The 18,039-nt window shown below is 41.7% G+C and overlaps 1 protein-coding gene across 2 annotated transcripts in view; it reads left to right on the forward strand.

Moving 5' to 3' along the window:
- Positions 1–1,767: 1,767 nt before the first annotated feature.
- Positions 1,768–18,039, forward strand: part of LOC145343078 (retinal dehydrogenase 2-like) — a 72,932-nt gene continuing 56,660 nt past the window's right edge. Inside the window, exons 1-3 of one of the 2 annotated variants that reach the window (XM_080188924.1) lie at positions 1,768–1,993; positions 2,739–2,843; positions 17,672–17,812. In XM_080188924.1, coding sequence (XP_080045050.1) covers positions 1,910–1,993; positions 2,739–2,843; positions 17,672–17,812 — 330 coding nt within the window. In that variant the 5' untranslated portion in view covers positions 1,768–1,909. Of the gene's footprint in view, positions 1,994–2,738; positions 2,844–14,253; positions 14,928–17,671; positions 17,813–18,039 lie in introns of those variants that run through there. The other variant, XM_080188926.1, reaches the window with a different exon arrangement.

Here is an 18,039-nt window from a genome sequence, read left to right on the forward strand (position 1 = left end):
AAAATCCAAATGTTTTTCACAAAAGCAGAAATCCCAAATGCACTGTTTATTTCATTTTTATTCAGGGTAACGCAGAAGATTTATGGGCTGTGGGGAAGTTGTGTGGGGCAGGATGGGGGTTGTGTGGAATGGGTCTAAATGGAGATGGGACAGGCAAAAATGGCTTCCTTCAATGCAATTTGATTCAATGACCCTAGGTAAAATGGGAATATGTAATGTATCCCATTACTGGCAACGATTTCATGCCATCACTACAAAGTTGCAAAGTAAGTTGGTTGTGAAGGTCATACTGAAATATGGACTGAACTCAACATTTCTGTGTTACATAGTTCTTCTGTTTAACCCAAGCATAGAATAAACATTATCAATCACATCTATTGAAATTCTTAAATATGTGGAATTGCTGAATTATGAGAGCATCCACATAATACATGTTCAAATTAACTCCAGATAGATTTACAAAAAGATCCACAAGGTCCAATGAACCGGAATATTTTGAATTTCAAGTGGACACCCCACTAGTGATATATTTCATGCAGTGTCAATGCTTTATTAAATTATTTCTTTTCAGAATCTCTCAGCATTTATCTGTGGATCAGGTGTGAATGTGAATCTGGATTTGTACTACAGGCTTAGTTTTGCCATTAAGGGTAAAATGAGAATTAAGTTATTATGTAAATGCATCGCGGAATAGGTTCTGGGCCTCAAGACTGTGTGCCTGTTGTGGTTCAATGGTAACACTCTAATCCCTGAGTCAGGAGGATGGAGGTTCATATGGAGTCTTGAGTACATTGAGGTTATGTGTTTCAGATGAGAAGCTAAACCAGGACTTTTGCTTGCCTTCTCAAATAGATGTAAAAAGCCCCATGGCACTATCTTGAAGTTCTCCCCCTGGTCAGTAGTTTTTCTTGAACCAACATGTCCAAATCAACAGATTATCTGATCACTATCAAATTACTTTAGGAGGTAGCTGTGTACAAACATGTTTCCTGCATTACAACAATTGCTACACTTAAACTTTTTCATTGACTCTAAAGTGCTTCTGGTCATTCTGAGGTGATGAAAGTCACATAAATGTAATTTCTAACAATTAAGTTTTATGGCAAAGTAACTAGGCTGTGGGAACGTTGGCAAACTGGAAGAGTTCAAAAACAAAGAAGGAAAATTCAATCGTTACATCAGTTGGCGCAGCCAAAAATCTCATGAATGGTTACTTGCATTTGCAATGAGCTATCATTGGTCTAAGTGCAGGTGCGAGAAGAATAAAAAATCTGACAGATATGCAAATCTCATGAGTTGTTCAATTTAGGCAATTTAGTAAGAAATCAAAAGAACTGATACTGTAAATTCCCTGTGAGGTAGGGAGAGGAATGACATTCTGGATTACCCCGGTTCTATAGATGTATGTGATTGCAAAGAATGAAAACTGTATCATAGTTCAAGTGTATTGGGGAAACTAAAGTTATGAACTTTCCAGCTACCTAGTAATTCTTAGCACGGATCTTTCCAGATTGTTTAGGAGCTTTGGTTTTCATGGATTTGGCTTTCTTATACATAGTATTTATCAAATATATAACCACCGCGCTATATCATCAACTTGTTAGGAACGATCACATATGGTTTTCAATCTGCCGTGACTTGGGTTATTCTATATGCTGTTGCTGAGGGGTGGGGATTTGCCCTTTGGACGTGCCAATGTACTGTACCGTGTTTTCAGCCAATCGGTTCTCCGAATGTGAGTAGTGTTTAATAACTCTGTTTCAACACCTTGTGGCTGACAAGAGGAGCTGAGTGCTGCAAACTTGTTTTTTTCTGATTTTGTTGGTAAGTTATTATTTTTGGAAGAAAAGGGAAGGAAGCCTGAACTTGAACTGTGCCTATTCCAGGAACACAAGCAAACAAGCACAACATGAGTGCCGACCAGGAAAGTCCTGCGCCAGAACCCCGCAATGTGCCCGTGCCAGTTCCCGAGTTGGAAATCAAACACACCAAGGTGAGTGCTTTCATTTCAGTCTGAGCACTGACAACTTCCCCGACTGCAGCCCTGTGCTTTCCCCCCGCTGCTGTAACATCAATTGTTGCAGATCTGAAACTAAAAACAATGCCTGGACGTGGAATGTAAACCAAAAAACAAAACTCTTTAGCAGGCTTAGGAGGTATTGTTCGCGGCACCGCGGAGTAAATGATGGGGAAACATTAGTTATTGCTGAGTTGATTATCAGTGCAGTGTTATTATTGAAACAACAATCGCTTTTGCCGTGCTCCCATTCAGTGTTACTCAGAGCTACGGGAGAAGTAGGAGGCTGCAGCCGGAGATGTAGCGAGCAGCCGGCAGCAAGAACCCTCATCTCACCGGTGCAATAATCAGGAAGATTAAAATATTTCTTGACAACTAAGACAAAACATGTTCCCAAACAATGACTTTAAAAAAAAACATGTTTTGGAGCGTCTGAGGATGAAAGAAATGAATCTGAGGAGTCTTGTCCCATGTGTTGTTGTATAAAGTAGAGAAGCAGGCCAACCTGTTAATGTTCAGAGAGAGAGGATTCACACAAATTGGTATTGCTGCACCCCACCCCGCCCCCGCTCCCCGTGTCCGTAAAAGTAGAGCTGCACTCAACTGGGAACAGAAAGTTAGCGAGCTGTGCAGTGGACTTTGGGGATAGCTATCTCCCGGCGGTGTTATTTTGAATCGTTGCCAATGTTTTAGGTGTTTTTATTTTGTTGGTTTATTGTAGATTTTTATAAATAATGAGTGGCACAACTCCAGCAGCGGTAAGAAATTCGCTACCTGTAACCCTGCTACAGGAGAGAAGATCTGCGACGTGGAAGAAGGCGACAAGGTGGGTTCATTTAATAATTTCAACAATTTTTTTTTCAACCATTCCCAGGCGTGTGTGCTTCGGGGGTTTTTTATGTACTTACTAAGTTTTTTGGTCAGTCGCCTCACACGTGAGGACAACAACTGAAATGAGCTTATATTTGAATCCCTGCTTGTACTTAAACACTGCTGCTTTGTCTGCTCTGAATGCCTAATTAGAGTATTCAGAGCTCATTGATTTGCCATATCTGACTTTTATTTCAAGGATGAATGATGAAGCCATATGCTAAACACGTTAATTAATTGTAGATCAGTATCTATTGCTAGTCTCAAAGAGAGATTGCATTCTTGATGGTTGGGTTTGAATAATAAGACATACATTAACTCTGAAGTTAAAATCATGTCAAACCTAGACGGTCTTTATTTAGTACCTTTATTCTTTTTACAATTTTTGAATGAATAGCGGCTCTGAAGTAACGTTATGAAGGACAAAACGAATTGACTTTAAGCATCATTAGAGAAACATGCTGTTTGGTGATTGAAATGAGTACATAATAAAATTCTTATTCTTTAGTTCTAAAAAGAATATTGATTTATAAGTGTCATAAGTAGGCTTACATTAACACTGCAATAAAGTTACTATGAATATCCCCCAGTCGCCACACTCCAGCACCTGGGTTTGGGTACATTGAGGGAAAATTTATTATGGCCAATGCACATAACCAGCACATCTTTCAGACTGTGGGAGGAAACAGGAGCACGCGGAGGAAACCCATGCAGACATGGGGAAAACGTGCAGACTCCTCACAGACAGTGACCCAAGCCAGGAATTGAACACAGATCCCTGAGGCTGAGGCAGCAGTGCTAGCCACTTTGCTGCCCCATAGTAGGGATGGTAAGAATTGTAGGTAGTAGTATAGTAAGGGAACCGTGGTTATTGAAGAACAGCGAAGTTCCTGTGAACTCCAATGCTCATATGGTTGAAATACCACAACCAGCACTACAAGATCGCAACAGCTGGGTGAAGAAATGTGTTTATTTCAGAATAACTTGAACAGTAACTTGAAGGCTAAGGAAGTTGCATTGTAGCATTTGTAATATCTATGCTCCAGACTGAATATAAACTAGGTTGGTTTTCTATTGGTTAATATCTATAAATATCATATTCAAAACATTAAGGAAAAATGTCCTTTAATTACTTACTTAAAAGTGGCCTTGTTGTAACATAGTATATATTTTCTCCCATTCATCATTATGCAAACTTACAACATAATGATGTGATGGTTCTCTTCTGTGAAAGTTGTACTTCACTATTAGAAACCAAAAGAGAATAACACAGGAACTTCAAAAAATAGTCTAAAACAGGTCATCTTTTGCCAATCTTCTTTTAACATATGATTACTGATGATGGAAGGGTGCCTTGATCTTTCAGAAAATAACATTTTGGAATACAGTGTTGAGTAACTTCAAGCATGATATGTGCAAATTTTACCAGATCTATTTGAAAGGAAACACAGAGAGGGATGAACCTGAAAATATGGCCAGTCTGCCTCATAGTAGAGTGGGAGAACTTTCAGAGACAATAATCTGGGCCAGAATTAATTGACATTCGGTTAAGTATCAACAAATAAATGAAAGGCACCACACATTTATTAAAGGAAAAGTGCTTGACTAACCCAGTTGAGTTCTTTGATGTAGCTCCGTGTACCCAACTCTGGAATACCAGTAATATATAGTGTTCTTAAAACTGAGAGAACACCACTTTAAACTCCCAATCAGTCTGAAGGACATCCATTCACCATTAATCAGTGTAGTTTTGGAGAGGGTTGATGTTTTGTAAATAGCCTTTCAAAAGACATTTGATAAAGCACCACATAATAGAACTTGTTAACAAAATTAAAACCCATGCGATTAAATGTATGGTGGCAACAAGATTCAAATTGTCTAAGGGAGAGAGTAATGGTGAATGGTAGCCTTTCAAAGCATAACTTCAAAGTTTGCAGATGATATAAAATTCAGAAATGCAGTAAACAACAAGGATTACAGTAATGGGGTGAAACTTCCCCAAAATTTGTCAGAGTGTCGGTTTCAGCTGAGAATCGGCACGTAGTTCTTGGTGCACCGAGAATCTAGAGTGTGGTTTGCACTGTCTGTTGAAGGGGTGGGGCCTAATAAAGCTGGCATGGTTGGCTCTGTAGAGATTGGGGTGCCATCTTTAAAGGATGTTCCAATCTGTGCAAGAAATAAACCCCCCCTTCATGGACATGGAGGACCCATGCCCCTCCCACAAGCATTGGGGTGACCACCGCACCCCCCCCCTCCACCGCCACAAGCACCAGGGAAATCCTTCCCCAAAGTCATCAGGGCACTCCCCCAACCCCAAAGATATTGGTACATTGTTCCCCTCCCTCCCCACCACAACATTGGCACACTCTCCACCAACACCTCCCCCCCAACACATAAGGGGGATCCAAGCCCCCTCCATCATTGGGGTTCCCAAGAGAGTCCATCCCTGACACTGCCACCCTAACATTGCTACCCTGGCAGTGTGGCAAACACAGCTGCTAAATTGTAACCATAGTTTTTGGTGTAGTCTGCAAATATAATCTGAGATTAGTATCTGAGAACGCTTACTAGATTGGAATTCAGTGACTCTGTGTCACTGAAGGCCACAATGGACTAACTTTAATTCACTTGTGTGTTAAATTTAATGATGTGAAAGAAGGGCTTGCTGTTCTTGTTATAAAGTTGAAAGGTGGTGTATGAACTGAGCAGGAGATGCAGTAAAATGCTTCTAATTTTAAAATGTATTATTGAATCATACTACAGTTATACTGATTTGATTTGATTTATTATTGTCACATGTATTAACATACAAAGAAAAGTATTGTTTCTTGTGCGCTGTACAGACAAAGCATACCGTTCATAGAGAAGAAAACAAGAGTGCAGAACGTAATGTTACAGTCATAGCTAGGGTGTAAATAAAGATCAATTTAATGCAAGGTAGGTCCATTCAAAAGTCTGACAGCAGCAGGGAAGAAGCTGTTCTTGAGTCAGTTGGTACATGTTCTCAGACTTTTGTATCCTTTTCCCAATGGAAGAAGTTGGAAGAGAGAACGTCCAGGGTATGTGGGGTCCTTAATTATGCTGGCTGCTTTGCTGAGGCAGCAGGAAGTGTAGACAGAGTCAATGGATGGGAGGCTGGTTTGCATGATGGATTGGGCTATATTCATGACCTTTTGTAGTTCCTTGCGGTCTTGGGTAGAGCAGGAGTCGTACGAAGCTGTGATACAATCAAAAAGAATACTTTCTATGGTGCATCTGTAAAAGTTGGTGAGAGTCATAGTTGACATGCCAAATTTCCTTAGTCTTCTGAGATAGTAGAGGTGCTAGTGGGCTTTCTTAACTATAGTGTCGGCATGGGGGGGACCAGGACAGGTTGTTGATGATCTGAAAACTTGAAAAACTGAAACTCTCAAGTGTTTCTACTTCATCCCTGTTGATATAGACAGGGGCATGTTCTCCTTTACCCTTCCTGAAGTCAATGACAATCTTCTTCATTTTGTTGACATTGCACTTAGTGCACTTAGTGTGAACTCAAACAGATCTCTTGAAGCTACTGAATTCTGGGGTTTGATTAGGATATGATTCCTGCATTATATTATCATGTTTCCAGCAAAACATAGCCACATTCCTTGACAAAAAGTGGGAGAATTTGCACCTCCTCAAGGTCAAGGGAGAGTCCTCGGGTTCTCTGTAGCATCATGTGGATGGATCTGTGGGAGGAAGAGAAAATGTCAGATGTGACCATCATTACAAAGTCACAGCACATGCAGTCTGGTTGTTTCTCACAGTGGATACATTCCTCAAAAAAGTGTTCTGAATGGGTGAGCAATGGGGATAATTGGTTTTCACATCTTAGTCTAACACTACTCCCCTACATCTCTTATATCCTCCCTTCATCTCTTCATTGTCCACTTATCCATAAGAACATAAGAACATCCTCCTCTGAAACCCCAGCCTCTCCATGGCCAGTGGAACTGGCTCCATGCTCACACACCACCTCAAACTCCCTCTTCTACCTGAGTTAAGATAAGAAGATTTGGCACGTCACCACCTTTCATCTTCTCCTGCTCTCTGGTAAGGACAAAAGTGCTTTCGTAAGTGTTCCCTCTACATGCCAGAACATTCCAACCTCACCCCTAAAGGCACAAGTCCAGGTACCCATCACATTGCTCCTCCACACCTTTTCACTCATACCAGCCATCTAACCTCATTAGTCTTTTAAGGCAATGGGGATATGTACCATTTTACACTCTGTAGTTCATAGCTGTGAGCATCAACAGGTCTTACTATCCCACAAAGACATCTACCTATAATTCCAGATGGACTCAGTACTCACCCTGGCAGAGCTGAAGGTCAGTGAACCTTTTCCTGCACTGGATCCATGTCCGGTGAGCAACATCATGTCCAATCATCTGGTCTGCCACCTATGACAGTCCAAGTCAAATGATGAGCATCAGCGAGCGGTTGTTGACTCAATGCTAGAGATGCAATGACAAGCAATGAAACATCTGGCAAAGGTACATGCATCACTAAACTAGAGTTTTTGGTTTGGTGAACTGGCCCCCTCTCTTCTTCTTATGGCACCAAAATCTCACTGTCTCCAGAAGAACCCACAGGCAACCATCTGAAAACTGGGGCAGGGAGGGGGCAAACTAGGTACAGGCATTTCCACCCCACCTGACATGGGCTGCAGGTCCAGATGCCATAATACAGACAGAATTCAAATGTAGTACAATACAGTGAATGTCAATGCAGTATCCTGAAGCTCCTGAATACTTATGGTCAGTCTTCAGGAGGCTACCTAGCAATGATTAAACCCCCTGCCTGCATCCACGTTGGCCCTGGTGCCTCCCCTCTTCATCCCTTGCCGGAAACATTGGCCAGCATGAATGTGAGTTCAGAAGCTGATTGCAGGAGGAAGCAGATTTCACATCACCTTCACCCAGAGAGTGGTGAATCTGTGGAATTCACTACTACAGAAAGTGGTTGAAACGAAATGTGCGATTTCAAGGAGAAATTAGATATAGCTCCTGGGGCTAAAGGGAGCAAGCGATATGGGAGGGAAGGTAGGATTAGCATATTGATAAAAGCAAAATACTGCTGGAATCTGAAACAAAAACAGAAAATGCTGGAAAATCTCAGTATGTCTGACAACATCTGAAGGGATGTCAAGGTGCCCCTGCCCCTCTTGCCTAGCTACTGATGGTCCCCACCAGTATATGTGGCCTTGGTGTCCAGGACTGAACACAAATCCAGCAAAACCTGCTGGACCAAGGTCTCTATCGCAGTCGCCAGTCTTCTCATGCTGACCTCATGGTGTTGGCACGTCAGTCACAATGTTAGGCAGTATGCAAATGCACTCCTCCATCCTTTGCTGTAGTTTAGTGATGCATGTATCTTTGCCTGATGTTACACCACCTGTCATTGCATCTCTAACATTGAGTCAGCAACTGATCGCTGAAGCTCATCATTTGACTTGGACTGAGGGGGTGGCTGACCTCTGAGTTCTGGGATGTCCCTGCCTCTGACTGCTGTGGAGACATGTCAATGAGGTGTTCTCTTCTAAATAATCCTGGGCCTAATATAAAACAATGATCCACCGAGGTGTGTGATTCTGTGCTGGTGGAGGGTGCAGGTGAATGCAATGACAGCTCTTCTTCAGTGGCTTCCTCATCTTTCTCCTCTGAGGTGGTCTAATGGCTGGGGCTTATGTAGGCTCTCTACCTGTGCCCAGAACTGCTGGTGCCTAAAAGAGAGAGAAGGTTGTTTCGGTTCACAGGCGGGTATAACAGAAGGCTCATGGAGGTGTCATCTGTACTAGGTTGCTGGGAGAACCAATCTTCCCTTCCTCACAGGAGTCATCCTATCCTCATCAGCCAGCTCAATGGCATCCTCCCCAAATCTGGTGAGGGGTGTGATTTTGGCTGCAGCTTGGGATGATTCCCTTATGTTGTGGGCCAGCCTGGACTGAATACATACGGAAGAAAGGAATGTGATGAGAAGGGATGGAGCTGAGGTTTTAAAACATGCATGTCCTTGATGTGTGGTGGGCCCTCCCCAGAAGGGGCTGAGTGTGAAGTGAGTTCAGCATGATGAATGAGATGGTGGGGATGTGAAAGTGCTGTTATGTGTTCCCGCTAATGTTGTGCAAGATCCCTGAAGAGGGTAGCTCTTTGGGGGCATGATAATTTGATGAGAGTTTGATATTGGAGGCAGATAAATGTTGATTTACCCTGGCAGGTGAGATCATTCATCCTCTTCCTGCGTGGGATGACATTCCGGGTATAAGCGCCAGCTACTCTAAACTGCTCTGGTCTCCTAAGCTAGAAAGGTGAGGCTGGTGTGTTTTTTTGATCCATCCCTGGGGTAAAGGACTTCCCTCTGCTGCTGTACTACTCTGATCGAGGCCTAGAGGGTGTCATGCCCAAAGCAGTGTACAGCCTTCTTCTGCATGGTTGCTGTCTCTGCGAGTCTCCTGGAAACAGCTGGGCAAGGAGAGTGAAATGTGTTTGCTCAGGTGTCATTTAAACATGGCAAACAGACCTTTGATCCTGTTAAACAATGGTGGAGCTGATGAATCAGTTCCCAAACCATCAGATGATCAGAGATGTGCTCGCATGTGGATAACTCATGAGATTCTGACAGAGCCAAACACGAGCAATTGGACTAGCTTAATGGTAAAAACTGGGAAGCATGGACAAGTTGGGCTGAAGGGCTGTTTCCATGCTGTAAACCTTTATGACTCTATGGGCCCAATTTTACTATCAAGTTGCGCCTGTTTTCAGGCGCAAAAACTTGGTAAAGTCAGGAGTGAGGCGAGTAGTATGATCCATGATCGTCTTCACAACTGTTCCCCCTTTACCAATGGCTGAAAATGGCAGCGATCAGAACCACACGCGAAATGGGTGTGACAGCAATTTAACTGCACTTACATTGAATTAATGGGCTGGATACCCAACTTACCAGCACTTGTCCCTTTACCACCGCGTTCACCCGCCCAGATTTGGCACAAAACGGATATGATCTGCAAAGATCCGATTCAGGTGCTCCAGCTTCTAAGGAGGTATGTTCAGAGCTTACAGGGGCTGTCTGACTCAGATTGGTGGTGGGAGGGCTTGGGAGGGAGGCGGGTCAGATGGCTCTCTAGTGGGAGGAGGGGGCGGCAGGGCAGGGGGTGTCCACTATCATTATGCATATGATCGGTGGGGGGAAGGGGGCTGGGGGGGGTCACGATCAGTCTGGGTGGCAGGGGGCAGGGAGATAAGAGGGGACAGTAATGTTGTGGAGGTGGGGTAATATCTGCGGTGGCCAGAGGGAGGCATTACCTGGCCAGGGAGCAATGTGGCAGGGGAGCGTTCTTCAATTTTTTTTACTGTGCAAGCGTAATTGGAGGTTCTGATCAGAAGTACAGTGTTTTGAGCATGATAAGCCCCACCTACAGGCCTTTGCAGCGCAGTTCGGAATCACTGATATTTTTGCAGGCAAGCTGTGTATGGGGGCACTAGAGAACAGGTCTAAAAGTCAGATCTGAAATCCTCCCAGATTCAAGTCCACCCAGCACTCAGAATCAAAATGGTAAAATCAAACGCTATGGCACAGAATCGAGCTAGATTTCCCACCATTTTGACTTCAGAGAAATGTGCCATGGAACCCACTCGCCATTGCACTTAGCTTCGAAGATGGAAAATTCTGCCCTATGTGTGTATACATCTGTAGCCCAGAACTTATTACAATGGGTCATTTCATGACATGCCTTGTAAGTTAGACTTGTTCCTGCATCATTGATTTCAAGCGTTTTGGCTGCAAGTGATAAGGGCAACAAGGTATCTTAGACCTTAGAAAACAATGGAGCTAACAGTTAACCATTTAGATTAAGATTGAAAGGTGAACAGAAGAAGGATTGAGAAGAAAGGTGGATTAGTGAGTGATTCAGCTTCAGAAAGAGAAATCAAAAGAGGGAAAGAAAGACTGAGTTAAGAGACTGTGAGAAATGATACAGAAAGGGAAATTCATATTTAAGGGAAAATTACATTTTTAAAGAGTCCAGCAATTATTCGCTGGCTGTAGGAATCAAACTCTGCACTCGTAATTGATTAACTTCTGGGCAAGAAGAAGATAGCAGTTAGTTACAACCATCGCACTATTGAAACGATGTTTACACTATTAATTAGTGAAGTTAACCTTTCGTGGTGAATTTAATAAACAACTAATGTACAAATGCTGAAACTATATGAAGATCACAGGGAAATTAAGGGAAATATGTTGATTCACGAAGGCTAAGATGAAGTGCTGTAAATTGCCCACAATCTGCATTGCATCTCTTCATCGCTATAAATTGCTGCCTATTTGCATATTAATAGTGGTATTTTTTATTCACCCATAGTTACTTGTCTAGCAATTCTGGACTATTTTTCAGCAGCTGCTGGTAGAAACCAAATTGTTTGTGCAGTTTTTGTAAGTTATGTATGAGACAATTTTCAGTCCATTGTAATTATTGTATATCATTCTCATATGAAAATAGTCACAATTATATGATTTCCATAATTTTAACACATTTACCATTTTAGTTACTAAGAAGAATAAAGAAAGCCAATTGAGCAGCAATTTTTATGATAATAAAATAATTTGTTTTGATTTCCCAACAGTGTTGTTAGGAGGCAATCATATACATCTTACAAAAAGTTTTCCTTTAATGGTCTTTAGCCTTCATGGTTGACTGTAGTGAAGTTTATTTTTATTACATATTATTTACTGGTAGATTCATCAATAATGGAATAGAGAACTGCCATTGCGACATTTTGGCTTATGAGAAAAGACTGAGTAGACTGGAACTATACTCATTGGAATTTAAAAGAATGAGGTGGGATCTTATTGAGACTTATAAAATTATGAAAGAAATAGATAAGATAGAAGCAGGGAGGTAGTTTCTATTGGTGGGTGAAACTAAGTAAGAAGTCTGACAACTAAAACTAGGGGACATAGTCTCAAAATAAGGAGGAGCAGATTTAGGATTGAATTGAGGAGGAACTTCTTCACTCAAAGGATTGTGAATTTGTGGAATTCCCTACCCAGTGAAGCAGCTGAGGCTACCTCAATGAATAATTTTAAGGCAAAGGTAGATTTTTGAACAGTAAAGGAATTAAGAGTTATAGTGTGCGGCCGGATAAGTGGAGTTGAGTCCACACAAAGATCAGCCATGATATTATTAAATGGTAGAGTGGGCTGAAGAGGCCAAATGGCCTATTTTTGCTCCCAGCTCTTATGGTCTTATGCTTTAACCTAGCATTGACCTAAAGTTGCCACGGCCTAAAAGGGAAATATAGTTTGCTAAGGTTTTTTTGTTAATAGTATAGCTAGTGGGACAAATATATTTACTGATTCCCTTGTTGTTCTAGGACAGTTATTACATTGGTACGTGCCAACAATGTGGAAGATTTCCAAGTACATCCTACCTGCAAGAAACGGGACTAATCCAGTCTGGCCAATTGTCACCCATTAACATTTTCTCAATCATTAGCATAATGTGGAAAGGACTCATCAATCGTGTCATTATACAACTTCTATTCACCAATAATCTGCTCAGCAGTATTCAGTTTGGTTTCTGCCAGAATCATATGGCTCCAAACCTCATGGCATTCTTAATCCAGATGCACTGGTTTTGATATCAAGACAATATTTAACCTACTAAGGCACTGAGGATCTTAACAAAGCTGATGCCAATAGATAAAAGTGCAGAAAGCTTTCAATAGCTGGAGTTTTAACTACACAGGGGAAGATGATGGTTATTGTTCAAAACCAACCATTGGTAAACCCAGGAGAAGTTCACCAGAGCAGGATCTTCAACTACTTTGTCAATGACCTTTCCAATATCTTTATAGTCCTATTCCCATAGAGTCAGGAATGGAGTTGTTTCCTAATGATTGAATAGTTTTTATTTTTATACACAACTCCTCCGATAATGAAGTTGCCCTACTTGACCACATAGGACCTAAGTGACAATGCAGGCCTGGTTTGGCAAACAATATGTAACATTTGAGCCATCTAAGTGCCAGATTAAAATCATCTCCAACAAGAAATATTCCAATCATATTCCCCTGAATTTTAACTGTGTTGTCTTTGCTAAGTTTCTTACACCATCCTAATATGGATGTTATTGCTGTTGCTTTATCATTGCTGGGTCAATCTTCTGGAACTCACCACTTGATCATCATGGGAACAGTAATTAACATTTTAATGATTCAAAGAAAAGGCCTGCATCTCAGGTTGACTGGAGACAAGTAGAAAACGCAGCTCTTGTTACCTATATCCCAAGAAAAGAAAAATTTGTGGAATGCAGAAATCACAGAGGCGATTCTCCCAAACGTGCTGACTTAGTGGGAAAATGACTGTTCTAGATCACGACTGTTTTGTCAGTGCAGCTTCACACTCGAGTCTCTCCACTCTGTGCAATGCGGAGGTCACAATCAGGAATCTCATTAAAAACCTGGGGGACGGGACCTAATCACGCCACAGTCTGACAGTTTCCCTTTTAGGCTGTGTCCACTTTAGGTCATTGCTAGATTAAAACATAAGACCATAAGAGCTGGGAGCAAAAATAGGCCATTTGGCCTTTTGATCCTGCTCTACCATTTAATAAGATCATGGCTGATCTTCGTGCGCTCTCAACTCCACTTATCCGGCCGCTCACTATAACTCTTAATTCCTTTACTGTTCAAAAATCTACCTTTGCCTTAAAAGACAGTTCTGGAACTCTGCACATGTGCAGTGGTCCCAATCTGTCAATTTCCACGGTTGCTGGCCAGCTTGATCGCTGGCCAATCCAGACTCCGCAGTGTTGCCCCTCCATTCCTCTCCCCAATGATCATGGCCCCCACAATAATTCTCGGGCCAGCCTTGATCCCACCCCCTAGTAGTGGTGATCCCCTCACCCCAGCAGACACCCCCCATAAGGCAGACCCCCCACTCCAGCAGAACACCACCTCCCCAGCCTGCCCCAATCACTGCCGTCCCTTCAGTCCAGACCAATCCCAATGCAGAGTGGCAGTGGGACCTCCCACCCCCACCAATTGCCTCTAAGCCCTGCCCACAATAGACCCCACCCCCTTTGGCACTGCCCAATGTCTGGTGGGCAGTGCCAACTTGCCCCATGAGCATGGGCACTTTGCCCACTCTGCATTAGGCAGTGCCAGCCAGGTGGCACAGGCTGGCACTGCCAGGATGCCCATGCCTGAGGGCATCACCCCGCCATCCTATATCCTGGGGGCCCCAATTGCACCCCCACCCCCCGCTTCATTCCGGCGGGATCTCCTGCTTGTTCCCCGAACGTGGGGAGCTACTCTATAGTAGCCGGAATGAAGTACTCCTGGCAGAGTGGGAGTTGCTATCGGACCCGGCACAGAACTTGCCGGGCCCGATAATGACATGCAAGATATATTTAAAATTAAAAAAGCGTTCAAATTATTTAACCTCTCTTCCCGCCACTTTCCAGCACGGTGTCAACCGCAAACTGTTCTCTGGCTCTGGGAGACACACGTGCATTCACGGCATATGCCAAACCCCAGAAAATGGCTGATTTGCGATTCTCCCAACTGGACCTGCTAGAAAAGTTACAGGTCACGATGGGAGAATTGGGCCCCACAATCCTTATGGAAAGCCTCCAAATTATATCAGAATTTAACTGTGATGTTGTTGCACAATGAGGACATTTTTTGTGTTGCGCCATTCTGTTTGCAATAACTCAGTTGGTGAAGGGACCTAAATGTTGTGACCCTTAGAAGTGCCAACTTATTGTCAGGTTTTCATTCATCCAAATCTTGAGTGGAGTTCAATTCTGTTGGGCAGATCCAGCTCCCATTGGAACCAGATGAACTGCGGTCAGAGGAGGCAAGTCATATACCAGTGCCATTTTAGGCTCTGCTTGCCTGACTACAGGCAGTAGCTGCTTCTGCCCAACAATCATGGGTGGCAGAAGTCAGGAGGCACCTACTTCCAGTGATGTTTAAAAAATATCCTTCGATGCAGGATCAAGTAACACTGTTATGTAAGTCACTTGTAGATTATGAGCCAAATTGTTTTCAAAAAACTGGTAATTCCTTTTAGGTCTGATATTATTCTCACTATTTAGGTTACTGTCGCAGGATCTTCATTTTCATGCTCCAAGATGTTATGTTGTGCAATGGTAGGATACAGGTTGAATCTTACGATTCTCCACAGCCATTGCAGGCTCACTTTCAAAGAAAGATGAAAGAAGGTCAGAGTGTAATCATCCAAGTGACTTTTATATATCTCCAACGAGTATTATCTATCGACAGAATCCTGGGAATAGACTGTTTATAAGACAAAATTGTACACGCCATCCAGAGATTCAGAGAAATGAACAAACGTCAAGTTAAAAAAAGGCAAATTTTATTAAAAGAAAACTTACCCTTCTTTAAAGATTTAAGTATAGCACAACATGAAAGAATCATATTTTTTGAACCTCACTTTTGTTAGTTTACTGGACTTTTGTTCTAAATTCTAAAGATTAAATCATGAGGAGTAATTTCCAAACATGTAATGATAAGTGTAAGTTCGGGCTATAAGTTAAATTATGGTATTTAAAAGGTAGAATTCTGTTTACACTGAATAAAAAAGTATAGATTTACTTAAGATTAGATTACCACCATTCTTAGTTTCTCTGATATTTGACCAGGCAGGAATTACGAGATGAACAGTAATTGAATTACCTCAATCCATTTTTTGACAGCTCACTTAAAGGTCTTTTTCACTGCCATTCATTTTCCATGTACAGATGAGAGAATGGATAATGCTATTATGCCCACAGGTGCCTTTTTCTATAAGTAATTGCTAGGGCAACAAGCTATGTTGCTGCGGACATTGTTTTTGCCATTTTTAGTGGGACAAAAGAAAGAACCATTTTTTCCTTTCTTTTTACATTCCTCTTTATATTGTGAATTGCATAATGAAGAATAAACTAAAGCAGAGAATATTAAAAACAGAAAATGTTGGAACTGCACATATAGTCAGTCAGCACCCAGAAGAAAATTGTTTCAGCTTTTATATATTAGATCATTCTCACAAATCTTCGCTCCTATTAGCTTTGGAACTGTCTATTTTTTTGCCTAAGCTTTATCTATGTTTTTAATAACATAGCTGGGAAACAGATAGACAATCCCTGATAAGTAATTGTTTCCAGTTCCTTTTTTTTAATTTATGGGTTATGGGCAATGCTGGCAAGGTTGGGATTTATTGTCCATTCTAGTTACACTGGGAAGATAGTGTGAGTCTTCTTCTTGGATTGCTTTGGCAATTTAATACAACTAAGTGTCGCCACTTCCAAGGACAGTTAAGAATTAACCATTTTGGTGCACACCTGGAGTCACATATAAACCAGACAAGGATTACAGGTTCCCTTCTGTAAAGGACATTAGTTGGATTTATATAACAATCTGAGAGCTAATTAGAATTGTAATACAGACCAGCCAGGGTCTAACTGAATAGTGGGACAGACTTGAATAGCCGAGTGGCCAACTCCTGTTAGTATTCTAAGGTAACAGCTACATTTATTTTTCTAAATCATAGCCAAACCAATTCCAAATAAAATTCACCACTGCCTTGCCTCATCAATGTAAATATTATTTGTTGGAAATCCATTTTTAATGTGCAGGCATCCCCGAGTACAATCCTAAATGGTAAGGCCTAAAGTGCCCTAATATTGGATTGTGCCATAATTTTCACAAACCCAGCGAGTTATTGATAGTAACAATAACTGTGATCACAGCAGCTCCCTGTAAGCACAAACGGATGGGGGCGCAACTGGGTCAAAAAGCAAGTGATCAGGTCAGAAGGGGTGCATTGGATAAGAAGGATGCTCCTGTTCTTGAACTTCACGAGCAGCACAGAGGCACAGCTGCCTCACAGTGCCAGGGTTCGATTCCTGGCTTGGATCACTATCTGTGCAGTGTCTGCACATTCTCGCCTTGTCTGCATGGGTTTCCTCCAGTTTCCTCCCACAGTCCAAAAAGATGTGTTGCTTAGCTGCATTGGCCATGCTAAATTCTCCCTCAGTATACCTGAACAGGCACCAGAGAGTAACGACTACGGGATTTTCAAAGTAACTTCATTGCAACGTTAATGTAAGCCTATTTATGATATTAATAAATAGACTTTTTAAGTTTATTAATAAATAAATTTTGAAAAATGTACTCTGCCGGTTGCTGCTGGTGGTTTCTTTATGACCATTTATTATGCTGCATAGAACTGGTTTTCCTGAATGTAGCTAAAACTAGCACTAACTGGCAGTCTCAATCCAAACTAATCTTGTACTGGAGGCTTCAAGTGGTCCTTTGAATTTCACCATGTGGCAGGAGTTTACCGCAGTCTTCATGTTCATTCCTGTTGGAAGATTAGGAGATGATTTAGTACCTGTAAAACAGGATCTGTGTGGGCTGAATTACTAGACCTATTTCTTTTTAAGTACGTTAATTTTAATTCTTTTCATCAATCACATCACTGATCACGAAATCTTCTTGTGTCCATACTTGGCATTGAAAAACGGAATATGAAAGGCTAAGTGGATATATTTGTAACCATTCCTTCAAGCTTTAATGTGTAATATGTAGAAAAGCGAGTGATCAGGTCAGATCTTAATATTCCATCCTATGGTGTCTTAATTTTAACTGCTGTATTGTTACCTACTGCCTAATTATGATAGTGTTGCCTGCACTGTTAAACCATTAAGAAATCTCAGTGTGACTGCTTTGCATGTGAACTATTCCCTTTCAGGTGGAAGTTGACAAAGCAGTAAAAGCTGCCAGGGAAGCTTTTCAGATTGGATCACCATGGCGCAGGATGGATGCTTCTGAAAGAGGAAAGCTTCTGAATAAACTTGCTGATTTGATGGAACGAGATCGTGTTATATTAAGTGTGAGTTTTATCTTACATTTGCAAGATCATACATGCGAAGCTTCCAATGTTACTGTTATGATATGCTTTTGTATTACCAGTGCTTCTTACAGATCAACATATTATAGAGTAGTTATTAAGGGAGACTTTAGTTATTTAAATATAGATTTGGATAGTTGTGGTGTAAAGTGCAGGGAGGAGCAATCGTTCCTCGAATGTGTTCAGGACAATTTTCTACATCAGTATGT

Source organism: Carcharhinus amblyrhynchos, chromosome 5 (assembly GCF_965287045.1).
Source record: "Carcharhinus amblyrhynchos chromosome 5, sCarAmb.v2.hapA, whole genome shotgun sequence".
In the NCBI taxonomy this organism is placed as follows: Eukaryota; Metazoa; Chordata; class Chondrichthyes; order Carcharhiniformes; family Carcharhinidae; genus Carcharhinus; species Carcharhinus amblyrhynchos.